The 25309-nt window shown below is 43.1% G+C and overlaps 1 protein-coding gene across 1 annotated transcript in view; it reads right to left on the reverse strand.

Annotated features, from left to right (window-relative positions):
- The window catches only part of DYM (dymeclin), a gene marked incomplete in the record, with an annotated part of 586856 nt that overhangs the window by 531232 nt on the left and 30315 nt on the right, over window positions 1-25309 (reverse strand). Inside the window, 1 exon segment of the mRNA XM_077463046.1 lies at window positions 14503-14672. Within this exon segment, the coding sequence (XP_077319172.1) occupies window positions 14503-14642 (140 nt within the window).

Consider the following 25309-nt stretch of genomic DNA (forward strand, 5'->3'; position numbering starts at 1 on the left):
ACCAGGGGCGGGGATGGTGCTCCGCCCATGCCCCATTTTCGACTCAATTATCGGCCGTTTTTTCCTTTCGGCAATGCATTTTCGGCCGATATGTTTTGGCGGCCGAAATGTCGGTGCATCCCTACTGGAAACCCTAGTGACTTCACTAGCAGAGCAGCAAGATGACTCAAACTCAACTCCTAGACGGTGCATCTCTATTTTCTCTCATAAGCCATCTACACCACACTCCACAGTTCTTGCACACTGCAAGCCTCAGCGCCCATGTGAATGAGCCCTAAAAATATACTTATGAAAATTATTCACTGATGCTGCAACGGTCTACTAACAGCTAAACCTAATGGACAGTGTTCTGTACTCAAACTTCTGGACCGTTCGGGTGCCTTTGATACGGTTGACCACCCCATCAACAAAAAAGGTTTCCTCCTTTGTTCTTGTGACTGTACTACTATTTGTTGTCTCTCATCCTACCTATCCCACCTTCAGTGTCACTTACAATTCTACTTCCTCAGTTTCCTTTCTCAGTCAGGGTCCCCCAAGGTTCTGTTCTTGGACCTCTCCCGTTCTCGAGCTACACTTCCTCCCTGGGTCAGTTGATTGCCTCCCATGGCTTTCAATGTCATTTCTATGTTGACGACACCCAAATCTATCTCTCCACCCCACAGCTCACTCCATCAATCATCACTAATTTACTGACATATGAATCTGGGTGTCACAGCACTTCAAGCTGAACTGGTCCAAAACCGAGTTCATAATATTTTCTCCCCCACGTGCCCCTTCCCCCCCGATTTCTCCATCAAGATCAATGGCATAACCATCCACCCTTCTCCACATCAGTGTTCATTTCATCGACTAAATGAATACAAATTTTAGTCAAATAAATATGACTAAAAACTAAAACAACTGAGATGACGAAAATACAACTAAAACTAAAATGGCATTTTAGTCAAAAGACTAAGACTAAAACTAAATTGAAATTTGACTTCAATATTAACACTGGTCTGTAGTGCATGTTCATACCTCAATACCATAAATAATAACATATTAGATTTTTCACTCCAGCAGTATATAATGCGTTTGGAAATTGTAGAGAAATGTTAATTAATGCATTACAATTTAATTACACTCAGATTTTAGACGACTGAAACGTAGGACATTTTAGTCGACTAAACTAAAATAATTGCAGAAGACTAAAATGGGACCAAAATGAAAATGCCATTTTAGTCCTAAGACTAAAACTAAATTGAAATTTCCTGCCAAAATTAACACTGCTCCACATGCCAGGGTGCTAAGGGTAACCCTAGACTCTGAACTATCATTTTGGTCCCTTATCCAATCACATCCTCTGCAACATCTCCAAAATACTCCCCTTCCTAACCAATATCACCCCAAAGCTCCTAATTCACTCCCTGGTCATCCCTTACCTTGACTACTGCGCAACTCCCTCCTCATGGGCTTACTTCTACATAGGCCATCCCCCTTCAGTGTATCATGAATGCTGCCACCAGACTCATCCACCTTACCAACCATTCGCTACCCCTCTCTGCCAATCCCTCCATTGGCTCCTGCTCACCCAACAAATCAAATTTTAAATACTAACAACTTACAAAGCCATCCACATCTCTGCCTCCATCATTAACCTAGTCTCAAAATTAGGGCTGCACCAAAATTTCGGCAGAAAATTGACTTTTCACCAATTTGGCGAAAGAAAAAAAAAAACGGCAGATAATGGAGCCTAAAATGGGGCGGGCGTGGGTGGAGCTCCGCCCCTGGTGCCGCCTATCAGGGGGGCTTCCTATAGCGTAGAAGAGAGGAGAGCCGTTGCCACCTGTTTGATTAGAGCGCCGGGAACATCACAGCTTTCATTTCAATAGCTGTGTGGTCCTTGCTGCGTGCCGTCACATGCAGACCCCTCCCCCTTGTCTGGGAAACTTTGATAGACCGATCACCCGTCCCAGGATTGGACAGGTGAACGGTCTATCAAAGTGTCTGGACAAGGGGGAGGGGTCTGTATGTGACGGCGCGCAGCAGGGAACACACAGCTATTGAAATGAAAGCTGTGATGTTCCTGGCGCTCTAATCAAAAAGGCGGGGGCTCTCCTCTCCCTTCACAAGCCGCACTACTGGGGACACTGGCAGGCTGCACTACTGGGGACACTGGTTGGCTGCATTGATCTCCTGTACCATGTCCCCAGTCTCTGACCGTCTCCTGTACCATGTCCCCAGTTGCTGACCATCTCCTGTATAAAAATATATTTTTTTAATAAGGTTTCGGTGATTTTCGGCCTAGTGTATTTTTCATTTTCGGTATCGGTTTCAGCACCAAAAAACCCCATTCGGTGCACCTCTACTCAAAATACCAACCAAATCATTCTCTTTGTTCCTCCCAAGACCTCCTGCTCTCTAGTTCCCTCATCACCTCCTTCCATGCTCACCTCCAGGACTTCTCCAGAGCCTCTCCCATCCTTTGGAATTCCCTACCCTAATCTGACCGACTATCTCCTACTCTATCCACTTTTAGGCAATCCCTGAAAACCCTTCTCTTCAGAGAAGCCTATCCTGCCCCAACCTCATAAAAGGTACTTTGATTTTCTCCATCAGCTCATCCACCGCAGTTATTACCTATTGTATCACTTGACCCTCCCTTCTAGATTGTAAGCACTAACAATGCAGGGCCCTCCGATTCCTCTTGTATTGAATTGTATTGTAATTGAACTGTCTGCCCTCATGTTGTAAAGCGCAGCGCAACCAGTTCGGCACTATATAAATGTTGTAGAACAACAATATTATTATTAATAATAATAGACTTGGGCACGAATCATCAATGATCTCTATTCTTAAAAGGACTAAATAACTTTTATTAAATTAGGAGCAATTGATGATGATGATGACAAAAGAGGGGCAGGGAAATTTGATTCTAATGATGTACAATTGGGTGCTATGGAGGTCATCCTCTGTGTCCTACAGTCCTGAAAGTATTTTGGTGCTTTGTGGAAAAAGTTAATTTTATTAAAAACAAAATTAATAAAAAAAAAAAAAAAAAAAAAAAAAAAACTGTATATATTATTTGCAAATATATATTATATATATATATTTTTTTTTTTTTTTTTTATTACGCACACACACAAAATACATTTTTATATATCATACACACACGGACAGTTTAACTGAATTTTTAATTTATTAATTAAACACTTTACATTACAGTATGTAACTTTTTTTTTTTTTTTTTTTTTTAATTATCAAGTAGAAGAAGAGATGCAGCCTTCTACAATTTCTATATGCGACCAAAAAGAAAAAAAAAGTTGATTAATGTTATTGGCAAGATTGCCATCTTGTGGTACAATTTATAACTGCACCGTCCTATGTCATAAGCAGATGTGTGCCACATTTATCAATACACAGCCAGTTCTGAATGGTCATGGGCATACAGACCAAATACCCAAGCTCTTTTTTTGTTTTAGCTGTGGATACAAAGGTGAGCTGTTGGCACCTCTAAGCCCTTGTACACACGGTCGGAGATTCCGAAAACCAAATCCTTCGGATTTTGTCCGAAACTGTTGCATACACACGGTCAGACAAAGTTGTCGGAAAATCCGATCATTCAGAACGTGATGACGTAATTTCATTACGATGGGACTACGTTCAGGCTAGTAGCCAATAGCTTAGATGTAGGAATTTGATCTGAGCATGCGTGGCACTTTGTCCGATCTGAATTCTCTACACATGATCGGAGTATGTCCGATCGGAGCAGTTTGTTGGAAAATATTTCCAGCAAGTTGGAAAATTTGGTCCGACGGATATTCCCACGGAAACAGTCCGATGCATACCACACACAGTCGGATTATCCAACAAACTGCTCCGATCGGACACATTCCGACGGAATCTCCGTCCGTGTGTACAAGGAATAAGATCTGTGTCCTTGCTAGAGAGTACTCTATTTATCCTGGTGATCTCCATCACCAAAACTGAAAGTGAAGGAAATCCAAACAAACAATATGGAGTTATCAAAACAGGAAGGAGAGTGACAACTCTCTAAGAGGGGATTTATTTCACACTTCCTGTTTTAGATACATAATCATTAACCATACCTTACTTCATCCAAAAAATAAAGAATAAACAATAAACAAAAAAAAAGGGTTTGGCTTTACATATACTTTAACATCTCATATCAGCAGTCACTAGTTAGGTCAACCCTCTTACTTCCATTTATATGTAGGAGCAACAAGTTCTTTGAGCTAATATACACAAGTGTCAAATTATGTAAGCTTATAGAATACACTAGATTACCAAAAGTATTGGGACACCTGCCTTTTCACGCACATTAACTTTAATAGCATCCCAGTCTTAGTTCGTACTGTTCAATATTGAGTTGGCCCACCCTTTGCAACTATAACAGCTTCAACTCTTCTGAGAAGGCTTAGGGTTGTGTCTTTGGGAATGTTTGACCATTCTTTTAGAAGCACTTTTGTGAGGTCAGGCACTGATGTTGGATGAGAAGGCCTGGCTCGCAATCTCTGCTGAAATTCATCCCAAAGGTGTTCTATCGTGGTGAGTTCAGGGCTCTATGCAGGCCAGTCAAGTTCCTCCACCCCAAAAATAGAAAAGAATAAAGGGAGCAAAAGGCTGAAGGCTGAAACCAGCTTATCAGGAGGGAACAGAAGGGATTGGGAAAGATCAAACTGATCAGGTGTGGCCATCTCTTACATTATCTCACAAAAGTGAGTACACCCCTCACATTTTTGTAAATATTTTATGATACCTTTTCATGCGACAACACTGAAGAAATGTATACATAAGGGTTCCTGCGCTGTATATGGAAAATGGAAAGCAAAATTCTATCCCAATAGGTGCAGCAAACACTTTATGAGTTGGCTCTCATCTAGATATGAATAAGTAAAAAAATGGTGTTGCGCTCCTAAATAGAACTAAGCCGCTACTAAATACCCAATCTATATCTTAAAAGAAGATATCGTAAATATAATAGTATAAATAAAGGTGTAAATAAAAACTAAGAACAAAAGAACAAAAGTGCTTAATATATCTAAAATACTGAGTTCAGGAACAAATAGAGCAAAGTGCGTATGTGCATAACATGTCTAAATATTGAAATTAGACTTAAAGATAATAAACGAGTAAAATATCACAACCAAGTAAAATAGTGCAGTTGTGTGTTCACAGTGCCAAGCCAACTCTCTCCGTGTGGGTGATCTCCACGTGTTAGTACTGGCCACACTAGGTAATTACCTTACTGCTGTAAGGTATACAGCAAAAATAGCCTCTAGCAGGGAACACTTGAATTCAGGAGATAGACAGGGGGAGCTTCACACTCCTCTAGCTTCACCGTCATCCATCAAATTCCTCCGTGGATACTATCAGCATATACACTCAAGGAATAGATAGAGTCCACCATAGTGTAGTAGATTAAAATATTATCAAGTTTATTAAAACAATATCGAACTACTCACAAAAATTGGGGAGGACAGAGCGCACAGCAAACAGAGCAGCGAGCGTATCGCTCGGGTGTAGATTCACTTCCGGTATGGTTGTGATATTTCACTATATTATTCACGATTGGACTATCTATGGGTCACTTTGATTAAACCCAATTGGTTTCGAAGCTGTTTTTGCTGTATGCACTTTATCACTTTATATGTTTTACCACAGCACTATTGGCGTTGATATATGAATTACTCGTTTATTATCTTTAAGTTTAATTTCAATATTTAGACATGTTATGCACATACACACTTTGCTCTATTTGTTCCTGACCTCAGTATTTTCGATATATTAAGCACGTTTGCACTTTTGTTCTTAGTTTTTATTTACACCTTTATTTATACTATTATATTTACGATATCTTCTTTTAAGATATAGATTGGGTATTTAGTAGCTGCTTAGTTCTATTTAGGAGCGCAACACCATTTTTTACTTATTCAACACTGAAGAAATGACACTTGTCTACAATGTAAAGTAGTGAGTGAACAGCTTGTATAACGGTGTAAATTTGATGTCCCCTCAAAATAACTCAACACACAGCCATTAATGTCTAAACCGCTGGCAACAAAAGTGAGTACACCCCTAAGTGAAAATGTCCAAATTGGGCCCAAAGTGTCAATATTTTGTGTGGCCACCATTATTTTCCAGCACTGCCTTAACCCTCTTGGGCATGGAGTTCACCAGAGCTTCACAGGTTGCCCCTGGAGTCCTCTTCCACTCCTCCACGATGACATCACAGAGCTGGTAAATGTTAGAGACCTTGCGCTCCTCCTCCTTCTGTTTGAGGATGCCCCACAGATGCTCAATAGGATTTAGGTCTGGAGACATGCTTGGCCATCACCTTTACCCTCAGAGCTTCTTAAGCAAGGCAGTGGTCATCTTGGAGGTGTGTTTGAGGCCGTTATGTTGGAATACTGCCCTGCGGCCCAGTCTCCGAAGGGAGGTGATCATGCTCTGCTTCAGTATATCACAGTACATGTTGGCATCGATGGTTCCCTCAATGAACTGTAGCTCCCCAGTGCCGGCAACACTCATGCTTCTTCAGACCATGACACTCCCATCACCATGCTTGACTGTAGGCAAAACACACTTGTCTTTGTACTCCTCACTTGGTTGCCACCACACACACTTGACACCATCTGAACCAAATAAGTTTATTTTGGTCTCATCAGACCACAGGACATGGTGGTTCCAGTAATCTATGTCCTTAGTCTGCTTGTCTTCAGCAAGCTATTTGCTGGCTTTCTTGTGCATCATCTTTAGAAGAGGCTTCCTTCTGGGATGAAGGTGATGCAGACTAAATTGATGCAGTGTGTGGCGTATGGTCTGAGTACTGACAGGCTGACCCCCCCCCCCCACCCCCCACGCCTTCAACCTCTGCAGCAATGCTGGCAGCACTCATACGTCTAATTCCCAAAGACAACCTCTGGATATGACGCTGAGCACGTGCACTCAACTTAAGTCGACCATGGCGAGACCTGTTCTGGGTGGAACCTGTCCTGTTAAACAGCGGTATGGTCTTGGCCACCGTGCTGCAGTTCAGTTTCAGGATCTTGGCAATCTTCTTACAGCCTAGGCCATCTTTATGTAGAGTAACAATTCTTTTTTTCCAGATCCTCAGAGAGTTCTTTGCCATGAGGTGCCATGCTGAACTTCCAGTGACCAGTATGGGAGAGCGAGTGATAACATCAAATTTAACACAACTGCTCCCCATTCACACCTGAGACCTTGTAACACTAACGAGTCACATGACACAGGGGAGGGAAAATAGCTAATTGGGCCCAATTTTAACATTTTCACTTACGGGTGTACTCACTTTTGTTGCCAGTGGTTTAGACATTAATGGCTGTGTGTTGAGTTATTTTGAAGGGACAGGAAATTTACACTGTTATACAAGCTGTACACTCACTACTTTACACTGTAGCAAAGTGTCGTTTCTTTAGTGTTGTCACATGAAAAGGTATAAAATATTTTAAAAAATGTGAGGGGTGTACTCACTTTTGTGAGATACTGTGTGTGTGTATATATATATATTATATATATATATATATATATATATATATATATATATATATATATATATATATATATATATATATATATATATATATATATATGGGTAACGTAGGCCCCTTTCACACAAGAGGTCTGATGAGGTCCAGCTCTCCGTTTTTCAGCTGTACCCAATTGGACCCTCCGTTTTCCTCTATGGGCAGTCAGATGTAAATAGACTTGTGTCGGTTTACACCTGGCTTTCTCCAGGTCCAAACCGATCTGACCCACGGAGTACTGCCACGGCCAATAAGTCGTATGTCAGGATCAAGAGAAGCTACCCAAAAAAAAAATAAAAAAAAAAAATAAAAAAAAAAAAAAAAAAGGTATCGCTCCCATGTGTCAGCACCCATGAAGGCTCAAGCCCCATAGAGCAGAGCAGGCTGTGTCCATGTCCACTCTACGTAAGCGGAACGGACATTAACCTTTCATCCAGCCACTCCGCTCAGCTCAGCTGGGGATCAGAGGACGGATCCCCCGCTGAGCAAAACCAGATCCAGCCCATGTAAAAGTGGCCTTGGGCATCTTCAATGCAACTCACAAAACACCAATCTGATATGTTTGTTACTCCCAGTTATACCATGAGGACTGGTAAGCTGTCCCAGAGGTAATGGACCCTTCTGATGGGCTTTGCTGCAAACCACTTGCACTACACAGTTACACACAATGTGGTAAGAGCTGAGAGCAGGCAGAAATTAAACATGGTACAAAATGATCAGGCAGGGTCATTGTGAAATGAAAGGAATTTAAGCGCAGGTGGATAAAGAGGATCCTCAAGAAACAAGACAGAAATGTGTAGCAGAACTATTAAATAGATCTTGGATAAAGGACCCCAACAACAGACACACAGACAGATCTTTGCTCAGGAAACTCCCAAGCACAATGAGCAGGTTAAAGCAGCTTTCCTGAACCTGACCTTAGAGGACGGGTCCAGCAGTACTTCTCTCTAGGAACCAGCAGGGGGAGTGCAAGAACGTCTAAACCAGGGATATGCAATTAGCGGACCTCCAGCTGTTGCAGAACTACAAATCCCATGAGGCATAGCAAGACTGACAGCCACAAGCATGACACCCAAAGGCAGAGGCATGATGGGACTTGTAGTTTTGCAACAGCTGGAGGTCTGCTAATTGCAGATCCTTGGTCTAAACACACAGACTCCAAAAGACCTATGACAGGTTACTTTCCCTGGAGAAGTGGTCTCCAAGCATGCGGTCTTTTGCCTGGCTTTATCCGGCCCTTGGGGCACTTTTTTCCCAGTGATGCAAGATTCTATACCTCCCACTGACACCAATGACGGGGGGCACCACTCCTCCCACAGACACCAATGACGGGGGGCACCACTCCTCCCACAGACACCAATGACGGGGGGCACCACTCCTCCCACAGACACCAATGACGGGGGGCACCACTCCTCCCACAGACACCAATGACGGGGGGCACCACTCCTCCCACAGACACCAATGACGGGGGGCACCACTCCTCCCACAGACACCAATGACGGGGGGCACCACTCCTCCCACAGACACCAATGACGGGGGGCACCACTCCTCCCACAGACACCAATGACGGGGGGCACCACTCCTCCCACAGACACCAATGACGGGGGGCACCACTCCTCCCACAGACACCAATGACGGGGGGCACCACTCCTCCCACAGACACCAATGACGGGGGGCACCACTCCTCCCACAGACACCAATGACGGGGGGCACCACTCCTCCCACAGACACCAATGACGGGGGGCACCACTCCTCCCACAGACACCAATGACGGGGGGCACCACTCCTCCCACAGACACCAATGACGGGGGGCACCACTCCTCCCACAGACACCAATGACGGGGGGCACCACTCCTCCCACAGACACCAATGACGGGGGGCACCACTCCTCCCACAGACACCAATGACGGGGGGCACCACTCCTCCCACAGACACCAATGACGGGGGGCACCACTCCTCCCACAGACACCAATGACGGGGGGCACCACTCCTCCCACAGACACCAATGACGGGGGGCACCACTCCTCCCACAGACACCAATGACGGGGGGCACCACTCCTCCCACAGACACCAATGACGGGGGGCACCACTCCTCCCACAGACACCAATGACGGGGGGCACCACTCCTCCCACAGACACCAATGACGGGGGGCACCACTCCTCCCACAGACACCAATGACGGGGGGCACCACTCCTCCCACAGACACCAATGACGGGGGGCACCACTCCTCCCACAGACACCAATGACGGGGGGCACCACTCCTCCCACAGACACCAATGACGGGGGCACCACGCCTCCCACTGACACCAATGACGGGGCACCACTCCTCCCACTGACACAAATGATGGGGCAACTATGCTTCCCACTGACATCAGTGACGGGGCACTATTCCTCCCACTGACACCAATAATGGGGCACTTTTGCCAAAAATGCACAGTTTCTACTTCTGATGGCCACAGTCCTGCCCACCTAAAGTCTGAAAAACAGTAATTGGGCCCTTTGTTTAGAATGTTTGGAGACTCCTGGCCCCCGATAAACAAAACTCCGATACGTGGCCTTAGATGTGTAATAGCAGACCAATCCTTCACAGATTCGGTGAAACATGAACAAGCTAAAGACAGTGTTGAAGGTTGGTTGTAAAAACAGTGTACTTTGACATGACCATATTTAGAGTCTTGGAATGCAACAGGCGTAATATAACCAAATATAGCAATGGCAACTACATTTATTATTTACATATTTTAACCCACTGAAAGAATAACTTCACCATTGGTGACAGGTTACACCCAAATTTAGGCTGTAACAGGTTACCAAAGAGCACCTGTCTGCGTCCCTCCAATCCACTGCTGTGATAGCGGGCTGGCGATCTTCTCCCACACCAACTGTCACAACTTAAAAATAAAGTGGCCATGCGAGGCTCCACCTACACAGCTGCGTCATTCATTCACAGAGTTCTGGGAATGAATGAACAACTACCCTCCGCCATTACGGCAGACAGCTTGTAGTTCTCAATGAACTGCGAGGACGCTGGTGATCTTCCTGCTCTCCGCTGTCTGCTCATACAGGAGATAAAGGCATAGAGCTATACTGTCATTCTGCAGGAGCCGGACATTGCACCTGTTATCTGCAGATCACGGATGCAATACTCTTTAGGCTCGAGAAAGCAAATGAATAATAAATGCACATTTTTTACCTTCAAAAATATGTGCATTTATTTTTTTTTTATTTTTTTTTTAAAGGTAAACGTAGCCTTGAAAGTACAAAAAAGGACAAGTCCATCTGTCTCTGCTGCACTGAAATCTCAGGTAGTGTTATTGGTCCTGCATGGTTCGCAACTGCTAGATTTAAATACTAATATTAAATAGAATGTATTGAAAAATAATAAAATAAGGAGGAGGTGTCCTGTAGTCCAGAAGGGGATCTCTGGCAGAGTTGACACTGTTCAGGATTTCAGTGCCGCAGAGGCAGTCAGTATGTTGTCCGCTCACCTTAGGAAATTCTCTGGATTTCCGACAACTCATCTGATATTTTTCATGATTCATCATCATTCTTCAGTATGTATTTCAGTTATTTTAGTGATGTGCTGAAGGAAAGATTTTTTATTTTTTTATAGCTAGATATACAGTATACTTTAAAGGTTTCCTGCTGCTTCCTTGTCCTGGCATTGACATCAAATAGCAGTTATAAAGTACAGCGGTGCCAGGATTTTATAGCTACGAGCTATAGAGATAAAACAAGTAATGAACTTGGATAAAACAGAAAATTCTGCAGGCCCAGATAGACAGCAATATAAACTGCAGCTGTAATCACAGATACCTTCCTACTCTCCCCAACTTCATACAAAGGCAAGTCTGCCCAAAAGAGATTTTTTTCATGAATGGCCAGGGTGGAATAAATCAGCATCTAGCATAGATACCAGAGACCCAAATTATAAATGCACTCCAATGAAGGCTCTGGCCTTGACCCATACCGTCACAGACCCTCAACGCTGCTGCATTCGCATTAAACCCAATGGCACTTAGATGAAAAAATTAAATAAAGAATAAACAGCCCAAATCTTGTTAAAGCAAAGCTTTTTAGTTCATCTTCTCCTGGGGGTTACAAAAGTGCATGCACTTAGTTCTGCACTCCTGTGTCCCAAATTCAGCCAAGAGCCTAATGTGGGAATCTGTCCAGAAGCCTGACTGGCAGCTGGCTTAGCCTCTCAGTACACCTCTGACAGTCTGTGCCAACTGCTCTTGTCACCTCCACGGCCCAGTGAACACCTTAGGGACAGAGAGAAGATTAGATGACTGACAGTCACCGTCTCGCTGGTCACTGAAGTCTGAGAACTGAGCAATCAGCGGTCTCCGATTGCTCAGTTCTCATTTTAGAGCCAGAGAGGGACAGTTGCAGCATCAGATAGATGCTGTAGCCATCTAGGCGAGCATGTAGGTTTTGTAAACCCATACTTCTCTTTTAAATAATGTTTTTGCTACAAAACTCCCTCCTCCCCATTACTGTGTCCTACAGGCTGCAGAGTGAAACCTCCCATCATTCGACCCACTTCCTGGGAGCCTAGGCCATTACTGTTATACCCCCTGGGGCTGTATAATACACCACTGCAGAGCATAGAGCCCACTTCAGTGAGCGACGGCCGTTCTCAGAAACATTCAAGTGACAATGGTTACACCAGGCAGTAAGTAGGGAAAATCTACAACATGGAACCAAGCATTTGTTTTGTTTTGTTTTTTTAATGGAGGAAGGCTAAAACCTGTGTCAGCATTTTGCCGTCTGTATCCCTGTTACAGCTTTTTTTCTCACAGAAGCTTCAGACAGCGGTAAAACCCAAACAGGGGTTTCAATCATTCCATACGCTTTGCAAAACTAAGAAGAAAAAAAAATTAAATATAGCTAGACCTAAACCACAACAATTAAAGTGGTTGTAAACCCTTACAAACCACTTTGACCTACAGGTAAGCCTAGATTAAGGCTTACCTGTAGGTCCAAGAAATATCTCCTAAACCTATATGGTTTAGGAGATATTTGCCCGAAAACAGGCACCGCTGTCAGCAGCGCATGCACCGTAGACTGCGGCGCGCAGGCGCACTGAGCGCAGCATTCTCAACAACGGAGATGCCGCGCGTGTCAGCTCCTGTGTGCATGCGCGGGAGTGACGTCATCGCGGCTTCGCTGAATGACAGCGGCGGAGCTGCTAGACCCCACCAAGAAGATGGATGCGGCGGACTACAGGGGACAGCGGTGACTTCGCTGGCTCCTGTGTCAGGTAAGTGACACATAATGGACTACTATGCGATGCATAGTAGTCCATTATGCTTTGCCTTTGCAGGGAATGAAAGAGGAAGTAAACTCATCAGGGTTTACTTCCTCTTTAATTGATTGTAAAGGCTAGATTATTTTTTTTATTTATTTTTTATTAAAACAAAACACAATGGTTTTGACCCTCCTCTTCTGGGGTCCCCCTAATTGGCACTCCAGGCTCCTCCTCTTGTGTGTGCCACCAATAGCAAGTGGCTTGCTATGGGGCACACCTGCAGGTTCACTACTGAGCTGTTACGGCTCAGTCCCACTCCCCCAGATCCTTCTCACAACATTTGATTGACAGAAGTTCCTGTTGCTGCCCAAATACACGCAAGAAGAGAAAGGAAGGAGAGAAGACTGCAGCCAGGTACATTGCTGGATTCCCAACAGGCTAAGAGGTAAGTGTAGTAAGGGGGGGGGGGGTTACCATAATGCAGGGAATGCATTAAAAAGACGCTCCAGTGTGTAAAAAAAAAAAAAATAAATTTATATAATATATATATATATATATATATATATATATATATATATATATATATATATATATATATATATATATATATATATATATATATATATATATATTGTAAGCAGCTACAAATACTGTAACTGTTGACTTTTAATAAGGACACTTACCTGTCCAGGGATCCCGCAAAATTAGCACCGCAAGCCGATTCGTCAATCGGCTTGAGGTGCAGTAGACGGCATCTGTAGTAAAGAAAACAGGAAGTGAAGCCAGTTTCCTATTGCACTGTGCTTTCTGAATGGTCACCCCATCTTCTGGAACCTCTGTGTCCCCCAAAAGGCAGTGAGGGGAAGGAGGAGCAGCAAATTTCGTAGATCTCTGCACGGCGCTCTTACAAGGCAGTGGAAGTGGGTACCTGTCAAAACCAGGTACCCGCTCCCCCCGGAAAAGTGCCAAATGTGGCAGTGGAGGGGGGGGGGGTTTAGTGTGCGAACAAATGAAGCTTCCCCTGTTGGGTGGAGCTTTGCTTTAAAAAGGTAAAACACCCAGTCTTTAGAATGACTATAACTTCTTCTACTTGCCCCCTTTATTTCTGTTAAATATACAGTACCATTTAAAGCATTTTGTTAAATCTGTTTGATAAGCTCAACAAAATATCCATTGATCTATAACCTCCTAAGATTCTAGGCTTTTGCCTCCTAATTTTCTCTGTTCCCAATTCTGTCAGTCAACACTTAACACTTCAAACCTCTATGGAGAAGATGAATGGTGGGGGGGCATTCTGTAGTGCTAACACTTTGTCTAGAGCCCACATTTGTTTAGAACAGGGTTCAGGTTCAAACCTGGTCCAGTGAATTTGACCTAAATATGGCCAAATTAGGTGAAAGAATTCACAAGCATCTCCACCTCTGTGTATAGATCAGCTGAGTGAGCAGAATCCTTGGCCCACAGATCATCGACCAGAAATAAGAGCCGATATCCAGGTTCGGACCTGAACCTTGCTCAAAACAAAAATGCAAGCTCATCCCTTTTCTTGTCCTGTCCGCAAGTGTGTTACCGTCAACATAAAGGAAAAGGGTCTGAAATAAAGTAAACAGATGCAGCCAACACATCTACGAACTGGTCAGCTGCAATATATTACATGTATGTTTTAGGATTTAGATGCTCTTATATTGTCTTGTGCTCACCTGTTTGTTGGGGTGCAGAAGGTGAAAGAAAGGAGCTGGTTCCAAAAGGGCTCATTCTCAGAAATGGTCTCGGTCCCGGACAGTTTCTTCAAATAGTCGTTCTCAGAGAGCTCACTAATCGTGCTGCTGTTGGCACCCATGTTGCTAAAGGATCAGTAGTCTGATCATTCCTAAAGAGCAAAAACACACAAAAGGCACATGACACATCATGGATTCAAAGACTAATTCACTGTGTGTTGTCATTTGAACAAGAACATGCTGATCCCATCCTAAAGTGACCGTCACTAAAATCAAAACGGTTTCTCTCACTTTCACTACCACCAATGCCTGCAGTATTGCAGAGAAACCGACATTCTGACATACAACCATTCAGAAGTTCTGGAACTGCAGCCAATCAGGAAAGGTCTGGCACTGCCACATGATCGTTATCAACACATCCCGATTGGAGGCAATTACAGGGCATCGAATTCATTAGATATTCCATTGACAAGATCATATTTTTACTAAACTATGGATAGGATGTTGTTTAATTAGTTTCAGCCATCATTTCTCCTGCCCTGTACCTGCTGTGCAGAATAACCACACCCGGCAGTGGAACGTTGAAGGATAAAAGCGCGGTTCCTGGACTTGTGGGATTTCTGTCAAAATCCGGCACAGTCCTGGTAGAATGTGGGACTCTTGGGAAGTAGGATTACAGCAGTTCAAAATCAAGAAAGATTCAAAATGCAGACGGTACCTGCATTAAAAAAAAAAAAAAAAAGTTTTCATGATTTTGGATAAATACACAAAACGTAAACCTGGATTTATCAATATTTTTTTGCACTTCTCAAGAATGGCAAGTCTCATGTCGGCAATGTAATATTTGTACTGTTTTATTAAAAGAAAAAAATAAATAAAAACACTACCAATTATTACTGATCTAAAGTTTTCATTCAGAAGAATAAAAAAAAAATTATTATTAATAATAATAATAATAATAATAATAATATGCTGAGGTCTTTGGGTTCCAATCATTACTGATCTAAAGTTTTCATTCATTAAAAAAATTTAATAATAATAAAATAAATTTAAAAAAAAGACACACGTGTCCAACGTACAAAGATAATTAAAGGCTTGTGTGCAAGCCAGTTTTTTTGTTTTTAAAGCTCATCAATGCACAGACTTAAACCCGTCCCCCAATCCTCTTGCCTACCCATTTACCAATTCTATTTGATGTATTTTAAATATAAAAAAGGTGGGACCTGTGGCACTTAATAGATCCAAGAAAATCCTATGTTCTTCATTACCCATTGAGGGACACAAGAAGGAACAACTTAGGGGTTACCACATGGGAGACCTCCTGAACAAGGAATTTAATCAGGAGGTCAAAAAGCCAGCGGTCTGTGAAACAGAATGGGAAGTGCAGAGACTTTACTTCTGATGGATCTCAGAACCAATAACCTGGTCAAGACACAGCTGCAGGAAAATTCTGCTACTAGGGTGGAAGTCCCTGAACTCACACCGGGTGAAGTAAACCTTGCACTTCTAATGATAGACCTTGTGGGAAGTGCACTTCCTAGTCTTCAGCATTGTAGAATTTATATAGACTCCGAGATGCCCCTGGGTTTAAACAACCATGTCATTAAGGCCAGTGAATAAGATGGCAAATGGGCCCTTGGTACAGTAGACCTGAACAGTCTGCAGGCCCATGGTACACCTGCTAGAAAATTTAGTTCAGCCTACCACATCCACCTGGGCCAAACCAAAGCAAAGAGGATCATTAAAATTCCCTCCATCTCAAGAGATGAGGTTGAAGTTTCAGGGGTGGAAAGGAATAGGTCAGGGTGTACTGGGTCCCCCACAGAGCAACCAGAGTATCCAGTGGGTTCCTACACCTGGATACAAACCTTTCCAGTTGTTGTTGAACCTGAGGGTTGGGAGGTCCAAATCCGTTTTCCATCACCCGTCTCATAGTTCTGGAACATCGATGGGTGTAGAGACCACTGTTCCTGGTCTAGATGCTAGCAGCTGAGGAAACCTGCCCTTAAAATTTGCTATGCCTTAAAATGTACACAGTTGACCAGGCTAAAATGTGAAGTTCTACTCAGGACAGGATCTCCTCTACTTTACTTGCCGCAGCTAGATTTCTGGTTCATTGGCCACCATCATGGCATTGCCCATCTGCTCCTGTTGTCATTTTTTTAAATTAAGTTGATCATCATCATCACCATCACCACCACCACATGTATAACTAAACAGTAGCTATTCCCTATTTTTTTTATATTTAATATCTATCTGAAGGTCTCCTTGGGTGGCTTGTAACAAGAATTATTAGCCATCTTTAAATTTCAAGTGTTAATCAACTACACGCAGCGATTTCCTCCAATTCTCATAAAGAAACATCACCCTAGTTTTCTAGTAGACTGTGTGATTCTTCGTTAATATCCGTAAGTTAATAGTCCATATGCAGGACAATGGCTGTTAAACCTGAATCAATATTGGTTTGTCCCTTCGACTCCGCTCTACATGTCGCTACAATGGAGGAACTTTCCAGGATGTTAATTACTAATCTTGTACACATAACCACTTCCTTGTGTCTGACAACACCAGGAGAAGCTGCCAACATAATCACCCTTTTGTAGTTAAGATATCACATCTGAATTCGGCAGCAACAATTTGTCACTTTTTAATCACAAAAAAAAATAATCCTTCAAAAAGTAAATTAAACATCTAATTAATCATAATTCCCCTCCTACATAGCAATTATCAAGGTAACAGTTGCTAGAATTGTCAGGGCCGTGTCAGATGAGCGATTTACTGGCAGTATCACTAAAACTCAATTTCTATATCACTAGCAAAGCCGCTCCATGTCTGCTGCTTTGAATGCTGCTAACAGACTAAGGCACGGTTCACATCTATGGGTCCTGCATTTGCACGGGCATGGCAGCCTATTCATTCTTAGTCTTAGTTCCTGCGATTCCCCCCCCCCCCCCCCCCCCCGTGTTTCTTCTAAGCAAGAACACAGATCTTTGCCTTCGTTGGGGGAAAACGAGGTGCAGTTTCAGATGCATCGGGGTGCCATTAAAGCGGAGTTCCACCCAAAAGTGGAAGCTCCGCATATCTGTCTCCTACCTGTCCACACTGCCGAGAGATCTCGCGCCCCCCTGCCGGACCATTCAGAAAGAGCAGTACGCTTTGCCCCTGAGAGCCGATGGAAACACTGCCTGGGCTACTGGCTACATGGTTAGATTCCAGGACAGGTAAGTGTCCCGATAGTAAAAAAGTCAGCAGCTACAGTATGTGTAGCCGTCAACTTAATTCTTTGCTGGGGGAATGAAAAACGGCTAGGATCCCCAGTAAAAGTAGCACACATAAAACACTTGTTAGGCACTTATTCAACCCCTTAATAACCTAGATGGTAATCTCTTCCTGCTCAGTGACATTAGTACAGTGACCGTGCATATTATTAGCACTGATCACTGTGATAATGTCACTGGTGATGTCTGTGGCAGTTAGCCAGTTCCACCCAGTGTCAGTATCAAATTACCCACCACACTATTGTAGTCCTATTATAAGTCGCTGACCAACACCATTACTAGTATAAAAAAAAAAAAAAAAAAAAAAAAAAAATTTAATTCCAGTATATATCCTATATAGCAATAACTTTCACGCAAAGCAAACCAATCAATATAAACTTATTCAGATTTTTTTTTTTTTTTAGCCAAAGACATCTAGCAGAATACATTTTGGCCAAAATGCATTAAGAGATTGTATTTTTCTTTTATGGAATATGTTTTTACAGCAGAAAGAAAAAAAAATATTCAAAGTTGTCAGCTTATTTTTATTTTTTGTATATTTAATGAAAATAAAAAAAAAACCCACAGACAAGCAAATACCACCAAAAGAAAGCTCTTTTTTGTTTAAAAAAAAAAAAAATAAAGAAAACTTTTCCTGGGTACAGCAACCTCCCCCTGCTTTGTTCCTCCCTCCCCAAACCGACTTGTGATGGATCAGTGAACGTTTAAATAAGTATTAGGTCTCATGGATGTTTTTACAACAGCTGTGTTTGGCAGTAGACTTTTTTTTTTTTTTTTTATCCAGTTTTGGGCAGTGGCGTTTTTGAGCAGTAAAAAACACTAGTGGGTTCTGAGAGACGTTTTTCAGCTGTAAAAACGCTCTAGCGCTGATAAACGTCAATAAGTGCTCAAAAACGTCACTCACCAGCGTTTAACATTTTTGATCCATTGGAAAAAAAATAAAAAATAAATAAAAAACAACACTAAAGCGGAAAAACACTAAAGAAAAATGCTAAAAACCGATATTGCAAACGTTGAAAAAAGGTGAAAAAAGTTGAAAAACTCTGCAAAGCTACTGGCGTTTTTATAATGTTATTTTAACGTGCAGTGTGCATGAGGCCTAAGTGCCCGTTCACACAGGGGCGACACGACTTGCAGCGCGTCTCACAGACGCGACCTGCACACGACTTCAGCGGCGACTTGCAAAATGACTTCTGTATAGAAGTCAATGCAAGTCGCCTGAAGTCGCCCCGAAAATACTACAGGAACCTTTTTCTAAGTCGGAGCGACTTGAGTCGCTCCTATTAGAACGGTTCCATAGTACAGAACGGAGCGCGACTTGTCAGGCGGCTAAGTCGCCTGACAAGTCGCGGTAGTGTGAACGGGCACTTACACTTAAAGTTTTATCCCCACTGCAGTAAGCCTTGCTTACAATTAAGCCACCTGTGTCTCCAATAGATAAAATGAGATCCCCCAATCCTAGGTGTCACAGTTGAATTTGTGTACTAAGGCTGGGTTCACACTGCTGCGGCTAGGAGACCCGGATGTGATTCGCACCGCACTGCAGTGCAAATCACTTCCGATCTCTGTGCGATGCGAGTTCAGCCATACAGATAGTATGGCTGAATTCGAATCGCACCCACTCCAAACTCGCACAGGACCCTTTTTTGGTCCGCAGCAGAATCGGATCGCATGGGTGTTCACACCATGCGATCCGATTCCTGTCTGAGTTTGAAGATCGCACTGCAATATGTGAACTGATCTGTGCGAGTCATTAAGGTTTCACTGACACTCCCAGCAGTCCGCATAGGGCAGTGTGAACTGCCGGCGGGAGGCATACGATGCAGGAACCCGTCGCGGATTCACGGCATTCCCGCATTGCTTCAGTGTGAACCCAGCCTAATGACAGGACAGCCCATGATATACCTACCTGTTTATTTATGTGCATCCATATCTCAATCAGTTTACAGCTACATATCCTGTTTGGGGTGACCACAATCCACTGCTTAATTAGAAAGGAGGACGATAGTATTTGCAATATATTGATCAACACTACTTCAATCAACTCCCATGCTTTGAGCTGCGTGCGTGTCTGATTGTGTGGATGTGTGCACAGCTGCGGTCCCTCTTTTTAAATGACAACGTTGTCTTTTTTAATATTTTGGAAGGTTATACGCAGAACGCTATTTTTGGTATTTTGCCATAGTGGATATTATGGTTTGATTTTTCTAAATAAAATATAATGAAATTCAACAGTAGTGTTCAGTTACTGTGACCCCTTTGGAAGGCCTTGTCCTTCCTTTTTTCTTATATGCAGTTTTTGTGGTCACATGGACTGCGCCATGTTGCGCCACGTGGTGGAAGGTTGAAGTAATTACTACATTAATTATTTAAATAGTTGTATACTAACAGTGCGGTAGATCCCGGCACCACAATAGTTTTTCATTTGGTGCAGCATTGTATGACCACTAGGGCTGAGGAAAAAAAAAATTATTTAAATCTTGAATTGAGTTTAGAGGTCAAAATTGCTTCAAAATTTCAGCAAAATCGATTTTTTTGTAGATTTTTTTCTTCTTTTTTCACCAGGACTGGCGCGGACACCGTGCCGGTCCTGAGGTGCTGCAGGCAGGAGTTTAGGCGAGGCCATGGCTTCGGCCTAGTCCTCGAGTCTGGATGCCGTGGCAGCGCCAAAAAACTCATGCCTCCTCAGGACCGGCGCGGTGTCTAAAAAAAAAATAAAATAAAAAAAAAAAAAAAAAAAAAACTTGATTCACGATTCGAATCAAGGTTGTTGTTTTTTTTTTTTTTGGACAACAACCTTGTTTCGAATAGTGAATCAAGTTTTTGGTTTTTTTTTGGTTTTTTTTTGATGGACACCGCACCGGTCCTGAGGAGCTGTGGGCAGGAGTGTTTAGGCAAGGCCACGGCTAGAAAATTGCCCAGCTCTAATGACCATGCAATTGTCAGTTAAAATTGGAGTAAACTCCCATAGATTAATTGTACCTACAGGTAAGCCTATAACAAGGCTTACCTCAAGGTACTGTAAATATCTCCTAAACTTGCACTGTTTAGGAGATGTGCACTGTACATCCAGCCAGCTACGTCACCAGCGCATGCGCTCTGAAGAAACAGCCATCCAGGGCGTTCCTTCAGATTCCTGTGCCGTAAACGGCAGTTCCAGCACGCATGCGCGAGAGGGACATCATCTATCACACAGCCAGAGTCTGCGAACCTGGAAGGAAGATGGGTGAAGATGGAAACCGTGTCAGCGGTGATAGAGCAGCGCTGGAAGGACTTTGTTCTAAGGCAAGTTTCAAATAATGCCCTGGTATGTGATGCATACTAGCACATTATGCCTTTAACGTCGCGTAGTGCCCAATAGCAAAAAATGGCCCGATCATTAAGGAGGTAAAACCTTCCAGAGCTGAGGTGGTTAAATAGAACACCAGCACCATTGAGCATGCAGAAAAACAAACACATACAAGTATAAAAACATCATAATTTTCCTTAGTATTCTACACCGCTAAATATAAAGGAATGTATGATACAATGAAAAAGTAGAATGTGCTGTACTGCGACAACAATCAAATATAAAACAAAACATTGCAAAAAGCATGTGACATAAGAACGCATACAGTCACATTATTAGAACCTCATGATCAGCCAGCCACTCGGAGCCTCAGAGCAAGTCTGGTGCTAGTAGTGACCCAGGTCACAATGTCACAAGAATAGATATCCAAGATATGCAAGATAGATATATAATAGTACGCCACTCTAGAAGCCGACAATCGTAACCTGTCTAATAGGAGCTCCTGATGAAGAGGATCGGGTATGCGGCGATTGCGCCATCAGCCACTCTGTGTGTGTTGCCATTTACAGCGATCCTGGGAGCCACCACTTTGCGCCTGTTAGCCCTCCATTCACATATAAGCATTCTTTCTTTTGCACCTAAACCTATATGTGCTAGCAATAGGAGTCCCATTCTTTCCAATACACGCTGTTCACATCATTATGTTCAGACATTCAAAACTCGGAAAGATACAAACTTTGTTTGGAGTTGTGTTGGGTGTTTTTGACCCCGGCTTTCATACACAAACCCTTGCAAAAACCATTTAGGGCCCAGCCACACCAGATGCAGTTGGATGCGTTTTTTTAATGCATTCCTATTTCATAGACAGTCCAAAGTCCAGGTTATTTATTTTTATTATACAGCATTAAGGGCCAGGTTCACACTGCTGCAGCACAAATTTGATCAGATTCCATTGCAAATTTTCGTTGCAAATTCTGTGTGTTCTGGCGAATCTACTGCGATTCTACAGCAAATATTGCATTGAATTTGCATCGCACACGGATCAAACTCGCAGAGGACTTACGAAGCATAGATTCGCAATGCATCGATGTGAACGGCACTAATGGAAAACTATGTTATTTAAATGATTTGCGAATTTGAGCGGTCGCAACGGCTCAAATCTGCAATAGAAATCGCAGCAGTGTGAACCGGCCCTTGTATACAATTTTTCTGCTTAAACACTCCTTTCCTAAACGCACTGGTGATGAGGTTTTATTTTTTCAGCCTCTAAACTCTCCACTACTAATATACCCTTAAAACGTGCGTTAAACTTGCAGGGGTTTCAAACTGGCGGCCCTCCAGCTGCCTCTTCCTGTGGGAGTCATGCTTGTAACTGTCAGCCTTGCAATGCCTCATGGGACTTGTAGTTTCGCAACAGCTGAAGGGTCGGTGTCCTATCATATACTGTCCGCCATCTGATATTGTCCGCTGTGTACTGCGCATGCGCAGTACACAGCACACACAGATTCCGAAAATACCCGAAGATGAACGGCGCCTGCGCCGTGAGTCCAGGTTCTATCCCCAACATCCAAGTGGACATAGAGTTGGAATATAAAAAAAGAGCCGAGCGCAGCGAGGCTGAGCCCAAAGCATGGCGAGGGGCCGTCTAATTTTCACAACCCTATGTCCGCTTGGATGGTGGGGCTCAGGCGCAGGCGCCGTTCATCTTCAGAGATTTTCCGAAGCTTCGTCTGCTCCGTACTGCACATGCACAGTACGGGCGGACAGTATATGATGGCAGGACACTATCTGCAAGAACACAGCCAGTTTGAGACCCCTGCGTTAAAGGCTGGAGAAAAAAAAAAAAAAAAAAAGTCAAACGACTGCAAAGCAGGATTTTTTTTATGCCCTGTGTGAGGTCTTAAAGCACAACTAAACTCTTGAAAATACTAACCTCCACCCTCCAGCGATGCGGCAGTTACATCATCCCCCACTGGTCACTCTCATCTTTGCCCCGGGCTACTTTTAGGTGCCGGGTTTTTTAATTCTTTATTGGGGGGGGAGGGGAAATAACGACATCCCACGCATGCGCACAAGATTCAGTCATCCTAGTCAGAGTGTGCCAGGAATGCACATTGAGCTGCACATGCACAGCTCAGTGTACATTCAATAGAGAACTGCGAGCTGGCAGGTTACATGGCTGTTATTGCAGAAGAGACATAACCATCTCTTCTGTAATAAAGAACTGTCCAGTTCTGCTTTAAAAGGGAGCAAATGAGCGGCTCATTTTGAGTCTGGGTTCACGCTGATGTGATGCAAATGGGTGCAATTCTCATGCAGATTTTTGCTGGAGCTCAGTGCGATTTGTGCTAAAGACTATAATGCGAATTTAATGAGATTTGGGATATTATACAGGAAAATAGCAAGGGTGGAAGGGGAGAAATATGTAAAAATCTACACAAAAAAAAGAAAAAGCAATATTTGCACACATCTGAACACAAGATGTAATTTCACTGGGGTTTCAAATGAGGTCTATGGAGAGAAAAATCAAATCGCACCACAGTAAACTTGCACAGGACCGTTTTTGTTGCTGCATCGCATTTGCAACGCACAGCTGTGAACAACCATCATTGAACACAATGAGTTTTTGGAGCACATGCGAATCTAGGCTTTGTAATGCATCAAATTTGCATCAGTGTGAACCGGTATTTAAAGTTTACATATACAGTAAAACTTTGGTTTGACAGTAACTTGGTTTGAGAGCGTTTTGCAAGACAAGCAAAATTCTTTAATAAATTTTGACTTGATATACAAGTAGCATCATGTCACAACCGAGTATAAAAGAGAAGAGAGGCGCCTCTAAGTGTATCAATATGGTTACATTTAATGAAGGTACAACAATTAGCAACTCACATGGTGGATGATTAAAAGAGGCACATACAAGTATGCTGGCATCCGGGCTATGGCTGTCCACGTAGACCATCCCCCACACCGCCATCGACGTCATCCCTTCCACTCTGCACTCCAGGAGTGATTGAAGCCTCGCTTTCAGATTGTTCTACTGCAGGGTAGTCTTCCTGTCACGATTGCAGACTGAGAGCGGTGAGAGCCGGCGGTGTGGGGGTGGTCTATGTCAGGGATATGCAATTAGCGGACCTCCAGCTGTTGCAAAACTACAAGTCCCATCATGCCTCTTCCTCTGGGTGTCATGCTTGTGGCTGTCAGAATCTTGCAATGCCTCGTGGGACTTGTAGTTCTGCAACAGCTGGAGGTCCGCTAATTGCATATCCCTGGTCTATGTGGACAGCTTTACCCCGGATGCCTGCATACTTAAATGTACCTCTTAAATTATCAACCATGTGAGTTGCTAATCATATCTTCAAGAAATGCAACCATATTGCTACACTTAGAGGCGCCCCTCTTCTCATCTATACCCTGTAGCTCCTGATGGATATTTTATGGTTACACAACTCTGTCACATTGCTATAATCTTTATATGGACTATAAACTGAAGGACCTATGAATGAATGGTTGTGGAACAAATCATTTGAGTTTCCATTATTTCTTATGGGGAAATTCGCTTTGATATACAAGTGCTTTGAGTTTCAAGCATGTTTCTGGAACAACTCAAGCTCGCAACCCAAGGTTTTACTGTGCTTTGAAGGAGGGGGCTCCAAGATAGCAGCAAAGACCCCGAAGAGGTGACTGAACCCTGTCTATGCCACCTACAATTATGGATTCTGCTCTCCAAGCCAACAGCAAACACATAATATAAAAAAAGCTAAATAGGTCATAATAAAAATAAAGTAGGATTTTTCAAAAAAGTAGGTTGTCCAGGAAGGGATTATCAGCCTGTCTTACAGATGCCACAGCCTAACAGACCTTCATTTACACGCAGGGAGTTTGCATTAGTTTAGGTGTTCACCTCGTACACAGACTTCAGAGGATGACGCACCCAGATAGCAAAGAGCCGTGAGCACAAAGCAATCATTCAATGACCATAATGGTGCTTGTGTAAAAAAAAAAAAAAAAAAAAAAAAAAAAAGGAGAAGGGGGGTAGGGAAGAGACTGTTCCTTCCATTTCATAAACAAGAGAAGAGAACCTGTTAGCATTAATACAATACGCAATTGTTTCACCCTGCATGGTTTTCTGCCCATCACTACTTCTCATTAATCACTTTTAAAGTCCACCACAGGGATCCCTTTAAATGAAATGCCATAAAAAACTATTTTCGGAAAAATA

The sequence above is a fragment of the Lithobates pipiens genome, unplaced genomic scaffold (genome assembly GCF_037356315.1).
Source record: "Lithobates pipiens isolate NorthernLeopardFrog02 unplaced genomic scaffold, aLitPip1_a1.2 Scaffold_3, whole genome shotgun sequence".
In the NCBI taxonomy this organism is placed as follows: Eukaryota; Metazoa; Chordata; class Amphibia; order Anura; family Ranidae; genus Lithobates; species Lithobates pipiens.